At 44.0% G+C, this 15,046-nt stretch overlaps 2 protein-coding genes across 7 annotated transcripts in view; one reads left to right on the forward strand and one right to left on the reverse strand.

Annotated features, from left to right (window-relative positions):
• arhgap23a (Rho GTPase activating protein 23a) overlaps positions 1-9,192 on the forward strand; it is a 69,295-nt gene extending 60,103 nt beyond the window's left edge. For all 6 annotated transcript variants that reach the window (XM_042392904.1, XM_042392901.1, XM_042392903.1 and 3 more), the window contains 14 exons: positions 190-327; positions 422-730; positions 830-891; positions 1,011-1,129; positions 1,600-1,718; positions 1,826-1,978; positions 2,091-2,169; positions 2,275-2,348; positions 2,487-2,576; positions 2,680-2,805; positions 2,923-2,964; positions 3,909-4,002; positions 7,010-7,041; positions 7,152-9,192. In XM_042392904.1, coding sequence (XP_042248838.1) covers positions 190-327; positions 422-730; positions 830-891; positions 1,011-1,129; positions 1,600-1,718; positions 1,826-1,978; positions 2,091-2,169; positions 2,275-2,348; positions 2,487-2,576; positions 2,680-2,805; positions 2,923-2,964; positions 3,909-4,002; positions 7,010-7,041; positions 7,152-8,591 — 2,877 coding nt within the window. In that variant the 3' untranslated portion in view covers positions 8,592-9,192. The remainder of the gene's footprint in view (positions 1-189; positions 328-421; positions 731-829; positions 892-1,010; positions 1,130-1,599; positions 1,719-1,825; positions 1,979-2,090; positions 2,170-2,274; positions 2,349-2,486; positions 2,577-2,679; positions 2,806-2,922; positions 2,965-3,908; positions 4,003-7,009; positions 7,042-7,151) is intronic.
• Positions 9,193-12,111: 2,919 nt separating this feature from the next.
• hexim1 (HEXIM P-TEFb complex subunit 1) lies at positions 12,112-14,503 on the reverse strand. Its single transcript, XM_042392936.1, has one exon. The coding sequence runs from the start codon at positions 13,687-13,689 to the stop codon at positions 12,583-12,585; it is 1,107 nt and encodes a 368-aa protein (XP_042248870.1). The 5' UTR covers positions 13,690-14,503; the 3' UTR covers positions 12,112-12,582.
• Positions 14,504-15,046: the final 543 nt, after the last annotated feature.

Raw genomic sequence — 15,046 nt, forward strand, 5'->3', positions numbered from 1 at the left:
TTTCCCCGCTGGGGGATTAATAAAGTACTTTGTTCATAATATCTTAGCCCAGGGTAAAAAAGTCTAGGATTTTATGATTTTTCATTTTCAGGTCTTAAGGCAATAAGAACTAGAACGTTTGATAGTCTGTCCATTAACAGATTGATCATATCAATCATAATTCTGAACATTTTCCTGTGTGTGCTTCAGTCTCTGGACAACATTGGGACAGCAGAGGAGGTTCGCTCCAAACGCCACTCCACCTCAGAGCTGGGAAACATCACTTACAGCGATGTACGGCGAGAAGGATGGCTGCACTTCAAGCAAATCCTCACAGAAAAGGGCAAGGTGGGCAGATCAGGCTGGACAAGGAATAAATGAAGGCAGGAAAGTATTAAAAATCAAGCAAACACTCACATCCCTTCTTGTCTTTCCTTCACAGAAGGTGGGCAGCGGCATGCGTCCATGGAAGCGAGTCTTTTCAGTGCTTCGCTCCCATTCACTGTTCCTCTACAAGGACAAGAGGGAGGCGGTGCTTCGAGGGGCCACCATTGGAGGGGGGGCTGAGGACGAGCAGCCGATCAGCATCCGGGGCTGCCTGGTGGACATTGCTTACAGTGAGACCAAGCGCAAGCACGCCCTGCGGCTGACCACCCAGGACTTCTGTGAGTACCTGCTGCAGGCGGAGGACCGGGAGGACATGCTGGACTGGATAAAGGTCATCAGGGAGAACAGCAAGACGGACAACGAGGTCAGAGGACGCACCTTTACCTGTCAGATTTTAACACCTGTAATGTGTTTATACTAGAAAAGAAAAGCTCACAGAATCTGGTGTCTTTGTTTGCTGCAGGAGCTCGGCTTTTCCAGACAGGCACTCATAAATAAGAAGCTGAATGATTACAGGAAACAAAGGTGAGTCACCTGATTATAGATTCCACTTGAACATAATGAAGCTGCCGGTGCCACTACACTGTCCCTGTTGTCATGGCTGACAGATTGAACTGAACGTGTCTCTCTGTCTCCCCCTGCAGTCCAACAGGTAGTAAGCCCGACTCCTCTCCCAGGATGCCCCGCATGAAGCCTCCCTTCCTGCTCGCCAAGACAGAGAACGCTGCCGGAGCGCCACGCTCCCCCAAACCAGACGGCAAAGGTCAGTGAAGGAAAAATCAACAGCACTGGCAGTATGCGCCGCATGTGGAGGAGTCAGCACTTGGACAAGAGTCATAATTAAGAAGAAATATTAATAATTAACTTTAGTGTAGAAGCAATGATTCTAGGAATTACTCTTATATCAGACCTCCAGCGCTGAGAAATGATTCATATCTTTTCTTTAAAAGTTAGGTTGACTTTATGACTAAACCAACAGCACTGAATTAAAGTAGCAGGATTGACTTCTAGCTGGAGAAAGCACATTTTCCTCCAAGACTACTAAGGAGATCACTACAGTAGCACAGTTTAAGATAATTTAACTTTAGTTTTATATTTAGAGGGAGTAATAGCAAGGCTATTTTTCAAATTGAAAGAGATAAGTAATAATCCAGTGGCCCAATGTTGATGATAACACAGGTAAAGTTTCCCTTTTTTGCTGTTTGTCTTAAGTATTGTTCGATCTGTCCCCAGATGAGAGCAGCCCTCCAAAGTCTCCGTGGGGAATTAACATCATGAAGAAGACAAAGAAAGCCGGGCCTAAAGCTTTCGGTGTGAGGTTGGAGGAATGTCAACCGGGTGCTAATAATAAGGTCAGCCTCAATATCTCCATCCGAGTGAAATGAAACAGATTTAATCATGATAATTGTGTTTCTGATTATAATATTTCTGTCTGTCATCTCTCCATCTGCCGCCTCAGTTCATCCCGATGATCGTGGAGATCTGCTGTGGTCTGGTGGAGGAGATGGGTCTGGAATACACCGGGATCTACCGGGTGCCAGGGAACAACGCCATGGTGTCGATGCTTCAGGACCAGCTCAACAAGGGAGTCGACATCAACCCTGCAGAGGAGGTGAGGAACGAACCAATCACCTTGTAGAATAAACCACGCAACCGACTAAACTATAATAGCGCAGCTTCAGAAGTTGAAATATCATAATCTCTGTGTTCTTCGCTGTCAACAGAAATGGCAGGACCTCAACGTTGTCAGCAGCTTACTCAAATCCTTTTTCCGGAAACTTCCAGAGCCGCTTTTCACCAACGGTGAGTCCAAACATGTTGCGACAAGCCACATACTTTACTGCCTCGCACCGTATTTAAATAAAAACTTTATCTTACGTGTATTTTAATATTTGAATATCTTTACAGACAAATACAATGACTTCATTGACGCCAATCGGATGGAAAGTGCATCAGACAGACTAAAGACTATGAAGAAACTGGTACGAGTTTGTTTAATCATGAAAGAATTTGAACAGGATCATTCACCTACGTGACTAATGTGTACGTGTGCACACATGTGTGTGTGTGTGTTACAGGTACAACAAGTTTATCAGTATTGTCACTCTTGTCTTTCACAGATTCGAGACCTTCCAGATTATTATTACCACACTCTGAAGTTCTTGGTTTGTCACCTGAAGACTGTAGCAGATAACTCAGATAAAAACAAGGTGTGTATGTGTGTGAAAGAAATCATGTGTCACAATCATTAATAACAGTGATGTTATCGGGATTCATGGGTGGTCATTGTTTGTCTTTACTTGGTGTTTGTAGATGGAGCCTCGTAACCTGGCTCTGGTGTTTGGGCCGACTTTGGTTCGGACGTCCGAAGACAACATGAAAGACATGGTCACACACATGCCCGACCGCTACAAGATAGTAGAAACGCTAATCCAACATGTGAGAGGCGTCCCACACACACACACACACACACATACAAACACGCACACACATACACAAATCAGTAACACTCTGATTTACATGCTAAATATTTATTTCTCTGTGTCTTTCTTCTAGTACATCTGGTTTTTCAATGAAGAGCCAGACAAGGATGAAAAGGTATGTCTCCTATTTTTATTGTGCTAGCATAATGATTTATTTGGACTCGTACAACAGAAACAGTGATATTCAGTAGCTCTGAAGACTGAAAGGAAAGGTAGGCTACAGTGTGCGGTGTACAAAATCACAGCTCTGATAAGAGAATCTTTTCAAGTGTGGTGTCAAATAACTTTGTATAACATCTCTGCAAATTTGTAACAAGTAGTTGTTACATGTTGTAAATGTTTTCTCAAACAAGAAAAAAAAAAAAGAACTGCTTCTGGGGAAATTCGAGATACAAGTAAACTAAGTTGAAGAACAAACCGTACCACCAAATGCAAAGCTGTGCTGCTCTCTATTGGTGTTCTTGTGTAACTGTATAATTTTCTAGATTCTAATGATTTATTCTGTCAAATGAAATTATTTCACCTAAATGGTAAAAATAATACTGGAATCTGGCTGAACCTAAGATGAAATTACACGTTTTGGCAGATTTAATAAAAATATTAATGTGCTCAGTAAACATCACTTATAGCTTAGCCATCATTCCGTCATGACTTTCATTCAGTTATGCAATTCATTGATCATTTATGATCTTTCTTTTTTATCAAACAACGGAGTGATTATACTATTTTATAAGAACAATAAATCACTGATTGTACCACATTTGACCTTGTAGTTTAATCTTTGTGATGGACAGCACAGACAGCAAACATGTGCCAGACAGTCTATCCAAAAGCCATATCTTTCCACGTTGTGTGCATCTGTGCAAGAAACTTGATGATCTAGTTTTTCATAACTCCCGTTTTCCAAATAATGAAGTGGAGTTCTTCAATAGGAAGTTCCCTACTTCATTCCCCGAAATGTAGGTGAACTAACAACCGTTGAGGTGAATACACTGACCGGTGACTGTAAATCACAGACTTTTGTTGCGTAATTGAATCGTCCTGTGTCTGTCCGTCCAGACGCCGGTGGACACGGAGGATGTGCAGCCCGCCCCCAACATCGACCACCTGCTGTCCAACATCGGCAGGACCGCTCTGCTCGGGGAGGCCTCAGGTGAGCGCGCCGCTCTCTCTGCTGTCTTTCTGCCGACCAATAGCATTCGGGCAGCTGTAAATCGCAACTCGAAGCTAATGCTGCGTTCTGCTCAAAAGTGGAAGCAGGAAATTCTCCACTAGTGGGTCATAAATTATGATCTGTGTGTTCCAGTGAACTGAGAAGAAAAACTCCAGCTGTCAGACCAGATTTATCTTAAAACAATAGAACAATTCTTCAGTTGTTATCAATACAGTGTCTCTTATCTAAGGCATTTTTTAATTAAGTCTCAGGAAAAAGACACTTTATTCAACAAGTAGGCGAATTAATCTTGTTCCGATGACAGATGTTTTATAATCTACATTACTCTATGTTACTAAATGACTTACTTTTTGATTACATTAAAGAAATCCTCTCAAGTGTCGACAGTGTCTGCTGCCATGTCGGCATGACGTCAGATAACTTGGTTCCTCGCTTGACTGAAATACCTCCTTGGAAGTTCGTCCCTGTTTAAAAGCCAGAATTCCCTACTTTCCAAAAGAACTGGAACGCAGCATAAGAAATGAAATCTTACATCCGTTAGCACTTGGAGTGTTTCTGTGTTTGATAGCGTGCCTATACTTCTCTCCTTTCTGCTGACCTCTTTTTTTTCCTTCCACGTTGCTCATCTTTCACTTTCTCTGTACGTTTCTGCATTTCCTTCTCTTAGCCGAGCCTGTGGAGCAGCCACTGCGGTAGGATGGGAACTCCCCTGGCAATACGTGTGTGTGTGTGTGTGTGTGTGTGTGTGTGTGTGCGCATGTGCAATCGAGTAAGCACATCATATTGTGAAAGTGAAATAATGGGCATGTGTGTGTGAGAGAGAGAGAGAGAGAAAGAGTGGTAGTGGTGGTGATGGTTCATGTCTCCATGGTCTCCATTACCCCCCCCCCCCCCCCGAAAGTCAGCGTCTCCCTCTCAGTGTCAGACTGAGGTCTCTGTAAGAACGTGTCACTTCATATGTCCCAGTCTGACTAATAAATTAACGGATGACTGGATGCTCGCTGCCTGTTAAAGCTGCTATATCTGACACTACGGTCTGTCACTGAGAGACAGCTCCCAGTTCAACCCATCCTACGGGCAATTTCAGTCGGTGTAGTCCAATCATCGGGCTCCTAACCCCAACCGTTAGCCTCTAAGTGACTCTAGGTGGTGTCATTTCTGATGTGCCTCAAATTGCATCAACAGCCAATTTCTGTCAAGATTTTGTGCGAGGCTTCTCCGCGGCGGCCCGAACTTTCGCCCTTCCTCCTCGGCCTTTGTATCATGTCAGTGCCTGTTTCAAAAAAAGGGAATTTGTTTGCCAAGTCAGCGCAGAGCTAATAATAAAGGTAAAGTCTTCCTTAGTAAATGTGAACTAGGAAGAGGAAACTGTACACCACTTGAACAATGGCTGTGCTCATGTGACACTCACATACAGAATTATTAAAAAGTACTATAATGTTCCCCAACTCATGAGATAGATTTAATATTTGAGCATAACTCAGATGAGCTTAATTCACTATTTATAGGCACAGACAAGACTGAAGTCTCTATTTAAACAAGTTGTGTTTTATGAACTAGCAGAACATAAAAGAGCAGTTGATTTGCTTCCCATCAGATTTTCTGACCTCTCAGGACTTTCAGCTGTATATGAAAGTTTTTACACAGCTCACATAGCTGTTACTAAAAATGGTGGCAACTTAGTGTAAAGGACAGCAACTAATGACTATATTTATTTACAATTAATGTGTTGATTATTTTTTTCCCATTAATCAAGTAATTGTTAAGTCTATAAAATGTCAGATAATAGAAAAAAAAAGCTCATCACAATTTCTAAGCCACTTGGTGATGTCTTCAAATTACTTCAAAAACTCAAAGATACTCAGTTTGCAGTATTATAAAACTTCTCTATTGATGTATTAATTGTTAAATCAACCAATCATTTCAGCACGAGTAGTGTGTAGTTCTGTCTGTGGAGTCCTAACACCTCCAGGTTGATACCTGGTACCAAACACTGATGGGTCACAGATTTTGGTGCAAGACTGGTGAAGTACTGTGCTGATTTTAATATTAAGCAGGGTGTATGCATGATCCAAAGATGAAGCGTGAAAGTTTGGGCCAACGATCTGTAAGAAGAACACAAAATACAGTAAATTGGCTTGAAATTTACAGATGACATTGGCATTTCAGAAACAACTCCCATCTAGAAAAGAGGCAACGACCCTCTGATGACCCCCTGTATTTCTCAAGAGATTTGGATTTCTGCACTACTGTATGTAAAAGACCAAAACAAGCCTTTATCCTGCATCGTGTGTGTGTATGTCCGTTTGTGTTTGTGGGGGGAAATGTTTCTTTCCATACCCTCCACTCAACATTATTTCTGCCTTCACATCTCCCAAAGCTTCTTTCACTGATTGATGTCATCAGTGTTTTTTGGTGATGTCATCGATGTGTGCTGTGTTTTTCCTAATGCAGTTTTTCCTCCAACACCCTGCTTCCCAATCATTGTTTCTCCTCCACATACTCAAGTGTGTAAATCAGTGTCTTTGCTCTGGGGGTCCGTCGAGGTCGGAGGGCACAGAGGAGGACACATTTAGTTCAGCAAATTGTCTTTTTAATTATCGTTTTCAATCTGGATGAGGACACGAAACAGCTGCTGCTGCACTGCTTCCTATGGATTTAAACTTTGAAGCGTGTTGAGATTATAGCAACAATCCAATTTATGATGTCACAGCAGGTTTTTTCTCTTTTGCAGCTGCTGGAAAACACCACTGTGATATCAATGATTAAAGTTTCAGTCCCTATAGAGTGGTGCAGCTGCAGTTTTCTGCTCAATGTGTTTTTTTTTTTTTTTTTTTTTTTTTTTGTGGCTTTGTCCTTTAAAAAAAGTGATGACCACACCAACTGCCTCTGTGTCCTCCGCCATGACTGTTCACTGCTCTTTTCTGGCCTTTTGTTAACTTCAGCGGATCTGACCCTCTGATCTTTATTCTCTTTTTTTCCCCAGACTCAACCAACAGTGACTCAGCGAAATCAAAGGTAACATCTCTTTACACTTTACGCACAAGGTCGCTCTGGTTGTTCACACAGTATACAACTCACATATTGTCAAAAAAAACCCAAAATAGTAAGGTTTCTTTCTTTTTCAGGGGTCATGGGGGTCAAAGAAAGACCTCACAGCGAAGGACTTCCTGACTCTGTCCATCATGTCAGCTGTGACGGGCCGCAAACGTAGGAAACGCCATAATGGCCGCCGTGTGGGCAGCAGCACCGACGACGACTCAGAGCACGAGCCAATCAAAGCCGGACATCTAGGGGCAGAGGAGGAAGAGGAGGCAGAGTCACCTGTAGGAGACACTGCTCCTCGAGCAGAGGGAGAGGAGGATGACGATGAAGAAGAAGAAGAGGAAGAGGAGGAGGAAGATGAGGAAGTTGTAGAAAGCCGAGTGAAAGAGGAGGTAGAAGAAGAGGTGGTGGCGGTTATTCCCAGTCGGTCATGCTGTAAAGAGGAAGAGGAGGCAGGAGGAAGTCAGGCAGCCATGCTGCTGCAAGAGGAAGAGGCGCGGGCGGAGGTGAAGGGGCCGCCGTGGCGAGCTCCGGAGGATGCACGCTCTATCGTTTCTGGTTACTCCACCCTCTCCACGTTGGGGCGGAGCCTGGGGTCAGAGGGGAGGGGGGACGACGCCGATGACGAGCACAGCGAGCTGGTGAGCGAGACGGACAATGAGAGCGGCTTCGCCTCACGCTCCCTCACTCAGGAAAGACCCGACAAACACCCACCGATACCTGTGAACACACAACCGCCAGCAGCCCCGCGCAGCTTTCTCTACACACACTACAAACCCCCCGTTCTCTCACCCACGAACCTCCTCGCCCCGCCCACACCCCTCACACACACACCAGACTCCGCGGAGAGGAGTGAAGGAGGGGCGCGATCCACCACGCCCTCGTCATCCTCCTTCTCCTCCTCCTCCACTACTCACAGACTGCACTCGCGGCCTTCCTTCAACTCCCACAAGCTGATCCAGTGTGACACTCTGGCCAGGAAGAAGCTGAAGGGGGAGAAGGCCAAGGCTCGCTCCCTGGACCTGTTGGAGCTGTCTGAGACCGCGGCTCAGGGAGACAGGGCCGGGCCAGAGGACGCACCCAGAACGAGGAGGGAGACCTCCAGAACCAACCCCTCCTCAGGCAGCAGCCAGGAGAGTCTTCGTCTGTCCCGGCCCAAGCCAGCCCTGCCTCCCAGCGAGGCCGCCTCCTTCACCCCGACCGGCCCGGGCGGCAGGTCTTTGGCGGAGCAGGTCCGCGCCCGACTGCTGGGCTCGGCCGACGACCTGCGCAGCGTGGGACTGAGAAAACCGCTGTCGCCCGAGACGCGGAGGAAGAGACGTGCCTGGCGCAGACACACCGTGGTGGCCTCCCCGACTGAGGCGTCCGAAAAGAGACCCCCAATGACTGTCAATGACTTCCCCCTTTCTCCCAACACTCAAAACCAGGTCAAAACACCAGGGCTGCCTCGGGATGCGGACGGGCACGAACAAGGACCGGCTACGCACCAAGCACCCACCTCAAGATTTCACCAGTACCTGTGAGCCCTGCCAGCTGACCCCACCATCCACTCCAAAGCTGATTCTGAAGGGGGTCCAGGCCGAGCTGCTGACTCCCTGCAGGTCAGTAGACTGGCAGCAGTGTGAACACGGTTGTGGTTAGTTGCTTTAAGAGCAGCCACCCTTTTTCTTTTTGATAAGCTCCATTTGCATGGCAAGGGGCATTCCAGTGTTGCCAAAGCTTTTGTTTTTTTTTGTTTTTTTTTTCCTATATGTGTGCTTTTTTTTTTTTTTTTTTTTTAGAAATAATACAGAAACAGAACAGAGACACACACACACACACACAGAGACCTCATCAAAATCGATGTTTCAGCCAAGAATTCTCATTTGAGTAATAAACGAGCATCCTTCCTTCCCGTCTTCTCTTCCTTCCCGCCTGGCTCACAGACAACGACATAAATTAAAGGGTTTATTTATCCCTTCAAGTAACCGGAGAAGGTTACTAAACAAACGCAACCTTCCTCTGGTTCTTGAGAGAATGGTGCTTCTTATCAAAGTGGGGTTTAACATGAGCTATTATAGAATATCTCTCAAACCTACTTCAGTGAGCCAGAAGAGGGAATACACACACACACACACATATATACAGTTTCAAAAAGTAATAGGTCAGAATAAAAACCATTTCAAGCAAGATCTCAGCTGATTTTTCATATCGGTCTTCCCAAAAACGTCACTCCTCTGACCACAGACACTGTAACACTCTCATTAATGCTAAAAAAACAATAAACACGGTAGATCACAAACACACCGAACACAGTTGTCTCTCTCTAGTTGTTAATAATGTTTATGTGTGTTTGCGCAACAATATTCGTGGTCATGTCATGAGTGTGCAGGTGTTTGTGTTGAACAATTTTGTAACATTTGTACAAAGCCTTGTTAAGTTAACCTTGTAAATATAAATATTATGTTATCATATTTGTTTTTACTTTTTTAGTTCTTTTTTATGGTTTACAAAAGTGCGTACAAGTGCACAGTCATTTCTTTCAAGATGTTACTTGAAATGTTTCCCTTAATATATTCTTTTTTTTTTTGTTTTATATTCAATATATATATATTATATATATTTTGTATTAAAGTAAAAAAAGTACTTTTATTGTGATTTCACCTCTTGGGTGTACCTGTTCAAAGGAGACAAGATAAACATGACTAAACCTGTTCCTTATTTCCTTATAGATGGCCTTTCTCTCTTATTCTCAGCACTGTGCAGAAAAACCTTTATCTTATGAGATATAATGTTGATAAAAACACTTAGAAATAAGTTTATCTGGTAACTATACTTTCAACAATGTTGCATCAACATGTACAATCTAGTAATTACATGTAGCAAGATGAGAAAATGTGATCTGGCAGTTATTACATGATATTTGAAAGTTTGCAGGCAGCTCAGCGCCACACTGTGTGATGGCTGACCTCATTTGTTTTGTTATTCATGTCTGGGATTACTGAGCATTGCCTCCACAAATCAGCTCATATTGACTAGCGCAAGACAAAGTGTGCTCTTTCTTGTACAAGAGAATGAGAAAAGGCCTGACAACGAGACTGTTTAAACATGGTGCAGTGCATACAAACAACTACGTTTTTTTTTTTTTTTCATTTATGCCGGCTGTGATGTACGTGTTTTCATCCTGTCCCCTCTGAGGGCTCATCTGTCGGCAGATGAACCCTCAGAGATTTATTACCTTGGGGTTAACATGACGAGGAGTTTTCCATAAGGTCAGGCTCTAATAAATCCTCCCCTCACTGGGGAAATGGTACATTAGATGAAATGAATACAAAATGCCCAGCTGACATGATTCTGTTGTTATCATCTCTCGTCTTGACCGTGGAACAAAATTTTGCCATCAGAAAAACGACACAAACAGGAGGTCTGAAAGTCATGAGAGACTCTTTACATCTGACCAAATAACCCAGTGGAAAAATAATAATAATAATAATAATAAATGATAAGTTGTCTTGTCTTACCTCAAGATTTTTTCTACAAGTGCCTGATTTCTGGAATGTGTTTTTGTTCTGCAGTGCCATGGTCGGTTCTTATCTTTCCGTTTCCTTTTGTTGTTTCTGGGTCTCCTCCCTCCTCTCCTGTGGTTGATGGTATAACTTAGGCACTGACCCAAAGATGTGTACATTAAATAAACAAGCGGCCTATCTGAGAGGCTGTGAAATAAAAACAAAACAAAAAAAAAAAAAAGCACACCTCAAGCCAAGGATATGTCTATGCACTCTCTTTGCCTTTAACACAGGCGATTAACAGCGATTACTGATGCTGCTAAGAGGGAGGAGGCATAGTATTCTCTCAGCTGCATTTCTTAACAAACGGAGGTCATCTCTCTTTGCCTAGTGATCCACGGTGTGTGTGAATATGGTACACCTAACAAGCCCTACTCTAAAAACTGCATTAGGTCATACCAGACAACATTCAACTTCCTGAGATGAGCAAACAACCCATGATTTCATCAAAAGGAACAAAAGAAACAAAAAAACCCCCAAAAAACTCAACAGTCAGTTGGTGTGTGTTGTCTGAAATGTGATTTACCTAATGTCTCATTGTTGTATTTTAAAACCTTTTTGTACATATTATCTTAATATGTAACATATTGTATTGTGTACATTTGGAATTGCTTTTGAGTATAACTAATATGAAAATGACTGGACTTAAAAGGTTGTCCGCTTGAAACCATTTCCCTCATGGCTGTGTGCTTTAAAGCAAGGTTATATGATGTAAATAAACAGAACTATGTTTAAAAAAAAATTTGTTTACATGCGTGTTTGTTTATGGGATTGTGTCATTTTGCAAGATGCATACTTAAAAAAAAAAAAAAAAAAAAAAAAAAAAGCAGGGAGGATGAGGCTCATGTTTTGCAGCGCAGACGAGCTTAAAACAGGAGCTGAATGACGCCCTCTAGAGGTTGCACATGAGTAAAGTCTCTCCAGGCCCTGTGGCACTGATTTCCTCTTGAGAACTTCAGCTCAACTATTGAGCTTCTTTTATAAAAAGTATAATATTTATGCATTCTTTGAAAATAAGCTGCAATACTGAAAACCTGCTGAAACTGATCATTCTCCCACCAACATCTAAAAGCTTTAAACACCATTTTCAGCAGATTTCTTGGCTTTAAACATGCCCAGCTCTTCTCTTATGAACCAAAAAAATGTTTCTGAAAGGGGGCATAAATCCAATTAGCATTTCTTCTTGCATCATATCTTAGTCTGAGCTTAATAGATTTAACTCCAGAGTGGGTTAACCTTCATAAGGCGCATCTCTATCATGCCCCATCCCCCCACCACCACCCCCCCTTTCTGCTGTGGCTACAGTCCGTGTATTCTTCCTATTCAGAGCCCACTGATGTCGTCTTGCCCGTTTCAGGATCCTCACAAGAAAAGCTTTGTGAATATTAGCGTGCTGACGAAAGCCACGTACAGTAGTTCTGACGCTGCAGCTTGTTTGCTTTCCTGTGTTTTTTTTTTTTTTTTTTTTTTTTACAAGACGCTTCACAACACATGACGGTTATAATCAGAATTTCAAAATTTTTATTTGAACTTATGTTAACACACAACTGTTAAAATTTTATCCTGCAAAACAATCTTTTGCAATCCGGCCCAATTAGCTGCAAATTTGTTATTCAATTTCTGAGTGGGAAATGCAACATACAATGTTTGTTTTAAAATTCAAAAATCCAGTATTTATGTCAATGGATATAGTTGAGCAGGAAAACAAACTAAATACTCTCGTGTTGTCAAATACAACTCTTTACAAAAAAAATTCTTATTTTTTTGAAATATTTACATTTCCTCTTGAAAAATGAAAAATGAACAGGACACCCTTACAGTCCAAATAGAAAAGAAACGTCAAGTATTGCATTGCAATGCAAGGACTTTGTCGTCCAGATGACAAACAGATTACAGAAAACGGATGACATTATTTTAAATGCAGTAGTCCCGTGTTTTTTAAGGGATTTTCCCTACTTGACATGTGTCCTTAGTTGGTAGCGACCTGGCCCCTGTCTTTGCTCGGGTGGTTTTGCAGAAGGAGCTCCGTGTTTTGGGCCCTCAGTCTCTCCAGTTCTCTCTCCAGCTCTCTGAGCCGGACCAGGGAGCTCTCCACGGTCAGACCCCCGGGCTCCACGGCGCGCCTCAGCCGGTTGTTCTCCTCCTCCAACCGGGACATGCACTTCTCCAGCTCCAGGTACTCCTGCACCAGCTCCTGCTTGGTCATATTCTGCAGGCTCTCGACGTGGTACATCTCGTAGGTCTCGGAAAAGTCTCTCTGGAGAAACTCCCCACCTGCGTTTCCGGGCCTCCCGATGCCGTCGCTACCTCCGCCGCTGCCGTCATCATCATCCTCTTCCTCGTTATCGAAAAAGTCCTCCTCGCTGCCCGTGTCTTCCATGCGCCCACCCACCCCCGAGGGCCGCCTGACCCCGGTCTCGGTGTTCAGGTCGGGCTCCTCTCGGTCGTGCTCATCCATCAGGAACTGGGTGGTGTTGTAGGGGGCCACTGGGAGCCCTTTGGCGAACATCTCCTCTCTTAACCGGGAAGCCCTTTCAGTCTCTCTCTCATCCAGGGCTTTCTTTTCCTCCCAGGAAAGTTTAAAATAAGGCTTCCAGTGGCGCTTCTTCCTGGAGGTCCGACGCCTGTGCCTCTTCTTGCCCAGGCGCGCATCTAAGCCAGTGTCGGAGTCGATATGCAACTCCTCTTGCACCTGGCTCAAAGTCTCCTCCAGCGGTTCGTCTTCGCCGTTTCCCTGTGAGGTGTGATTACCGTCGCCTGCTGCAAGAACATCGGGTTTCTGGAGAGGCTGAGGTGCAATCGGGCACTTTGTGCGATCGTTTCCGGCTGCGAAGGCAGGACACACCCCCCTCTGTTCGCCTTTCATTTGCCATAACTTGTCTGTGTTGATATCCTCACAGTTCTCCGCCCGCTGTTGCTGCTTGTGGTCTCTCTGTCGCCCCCTGTCGCCGTCCTCTGGCCTACCACGGTTGCTGGCTGGGAGATGCTCCAAAGCGGCTCCGCTGCTCCCACCTGATGGGCTGCCTGAAGTTTTCAGGTGATGGGTCTGCTCCACTGGCTCTGTCATCCTGATCATCCGCTCTGCCGGCTCCGCTTCAGCGCATTTTAAATTATGCTCATGCTCTCAAAACTGAGCTTAAAAGTTCGTTTAAAAAAAAACTTAAATTTGAACAAAATATACGTATTCCAGAATGAGCAGGAGTCACCAAAAAAAGTTTGAATATCACGTTTGAAAACAAACTCTCGCAAAGTTAAAGTAAACTTCCGAACAGTAAACACTTGTTACTCCTCCAAGGGTTTGTCAGAGCAACTGTCGCTAACTACCATTAACTGTTTCGACGCTGTCAGAGCTTTCGTTCACCCGGAGACTGTGTTCCGCCGTCACAACAGTGTCCAGTGTGCTACTCAAGAAGAGGGAGCTCGTGCTTATATAGTGGCTCCGCCTCCAGCCGTGCGCATGCTGCTGCTCGCGACGCCTATTGGATTGTGGGACATGTGGTTTGGATTTCAGCGCAACACTGGCGGAGGACTGCACATCAAACTACATAGCCCACAAGTCTACGATAACTGACGAGCATATAAACCAATCAAGTGTTAGGATCTTGACTACACTAAAGCCCACCCTCCTCTTTGTTGATTGGATAAGAGTATAACTTTGCTGTTGCTAAGCTTATGGTATTTTCTGATTGGGCAGTCCAATAGTCAATCAGAAGTACGTAAACTATACCAAGAAAGCAGTCCGGGGCATTTTTAAGGACGCTACTATCTGCAAATGAAGGGGACGCGATTAAAAGTAATGAAAGACAGACGCACTAAAATACTTTAGAATGGCTATATATTGATCCTGGAATAAATAAGCGCGTTTTAAACGTGAGAACGTAGGGCTTGTTACAATTCGCTGACTACACAGTCTAACGCCAAATTATTAAAACAATAAAAAACCCTCCGTGTTGTAAGCAAAATGAAGAAAACCTCTCGCGGAAACTAGTCCGCTTTAAATGTTCATATAGTAAATTAAATGAATACAGCTCATTTTCAACATGAAAATGTTGTTCATGTTTAGTGTCGTATAAATGTATCCTTGTAGTACGAATTGGATCATTAAATGTTTTAAATAAGAGTATTTTGTGTGTCGTGCGGAGTGATACGTTTCGGGGCAGGGGCTCGGGGGGAACTCTGGAAGCAGCGTAAACAAACGACATTTATTGTCAAGCAGCCGTTACGAGCAGATCTCCGGTCCCCTCGTTGTTGACGGGTGGGTCAGGCGAGCTCACATTTGCTCGATAATCCTGTAACCAGTGGACGTGGAGTGGTGTAGATCCGTTTAGAACATTTCTGCGGAACCCATTTTCTTACAACGCAGTGTTCGTTTTACACTGATGTGTTATCAGCTAAGGATAAGCTAGCTAGCAAGTGAGCGCTCCGTGGTGCCG

Source organism: Thunnus maccoyii, chromosome 18 (genome assembly GCF_910596095.1).
Source record: "Thunnus maccoyii chromosome 18, fThuMac1.1, whole genome shotgun sequence".
In the NCBI taxonomy this organism is placed as follows: Eukaryota; Metazoa; Chordata; class Actinopteri; order Scombriformes; family Scombridae; genus Thunnus; species Thunnus maccoyii.

Bases quoted from the DNA above. Each gene is read 5' to 3' on its own strand.
- hexim1 (XM_042392936.1), bottom strand. From the start codon at position 13,689: ATGATCAGGATGACAGAGCCAGTGGAGCAGACCCATCACCTGAAAACT.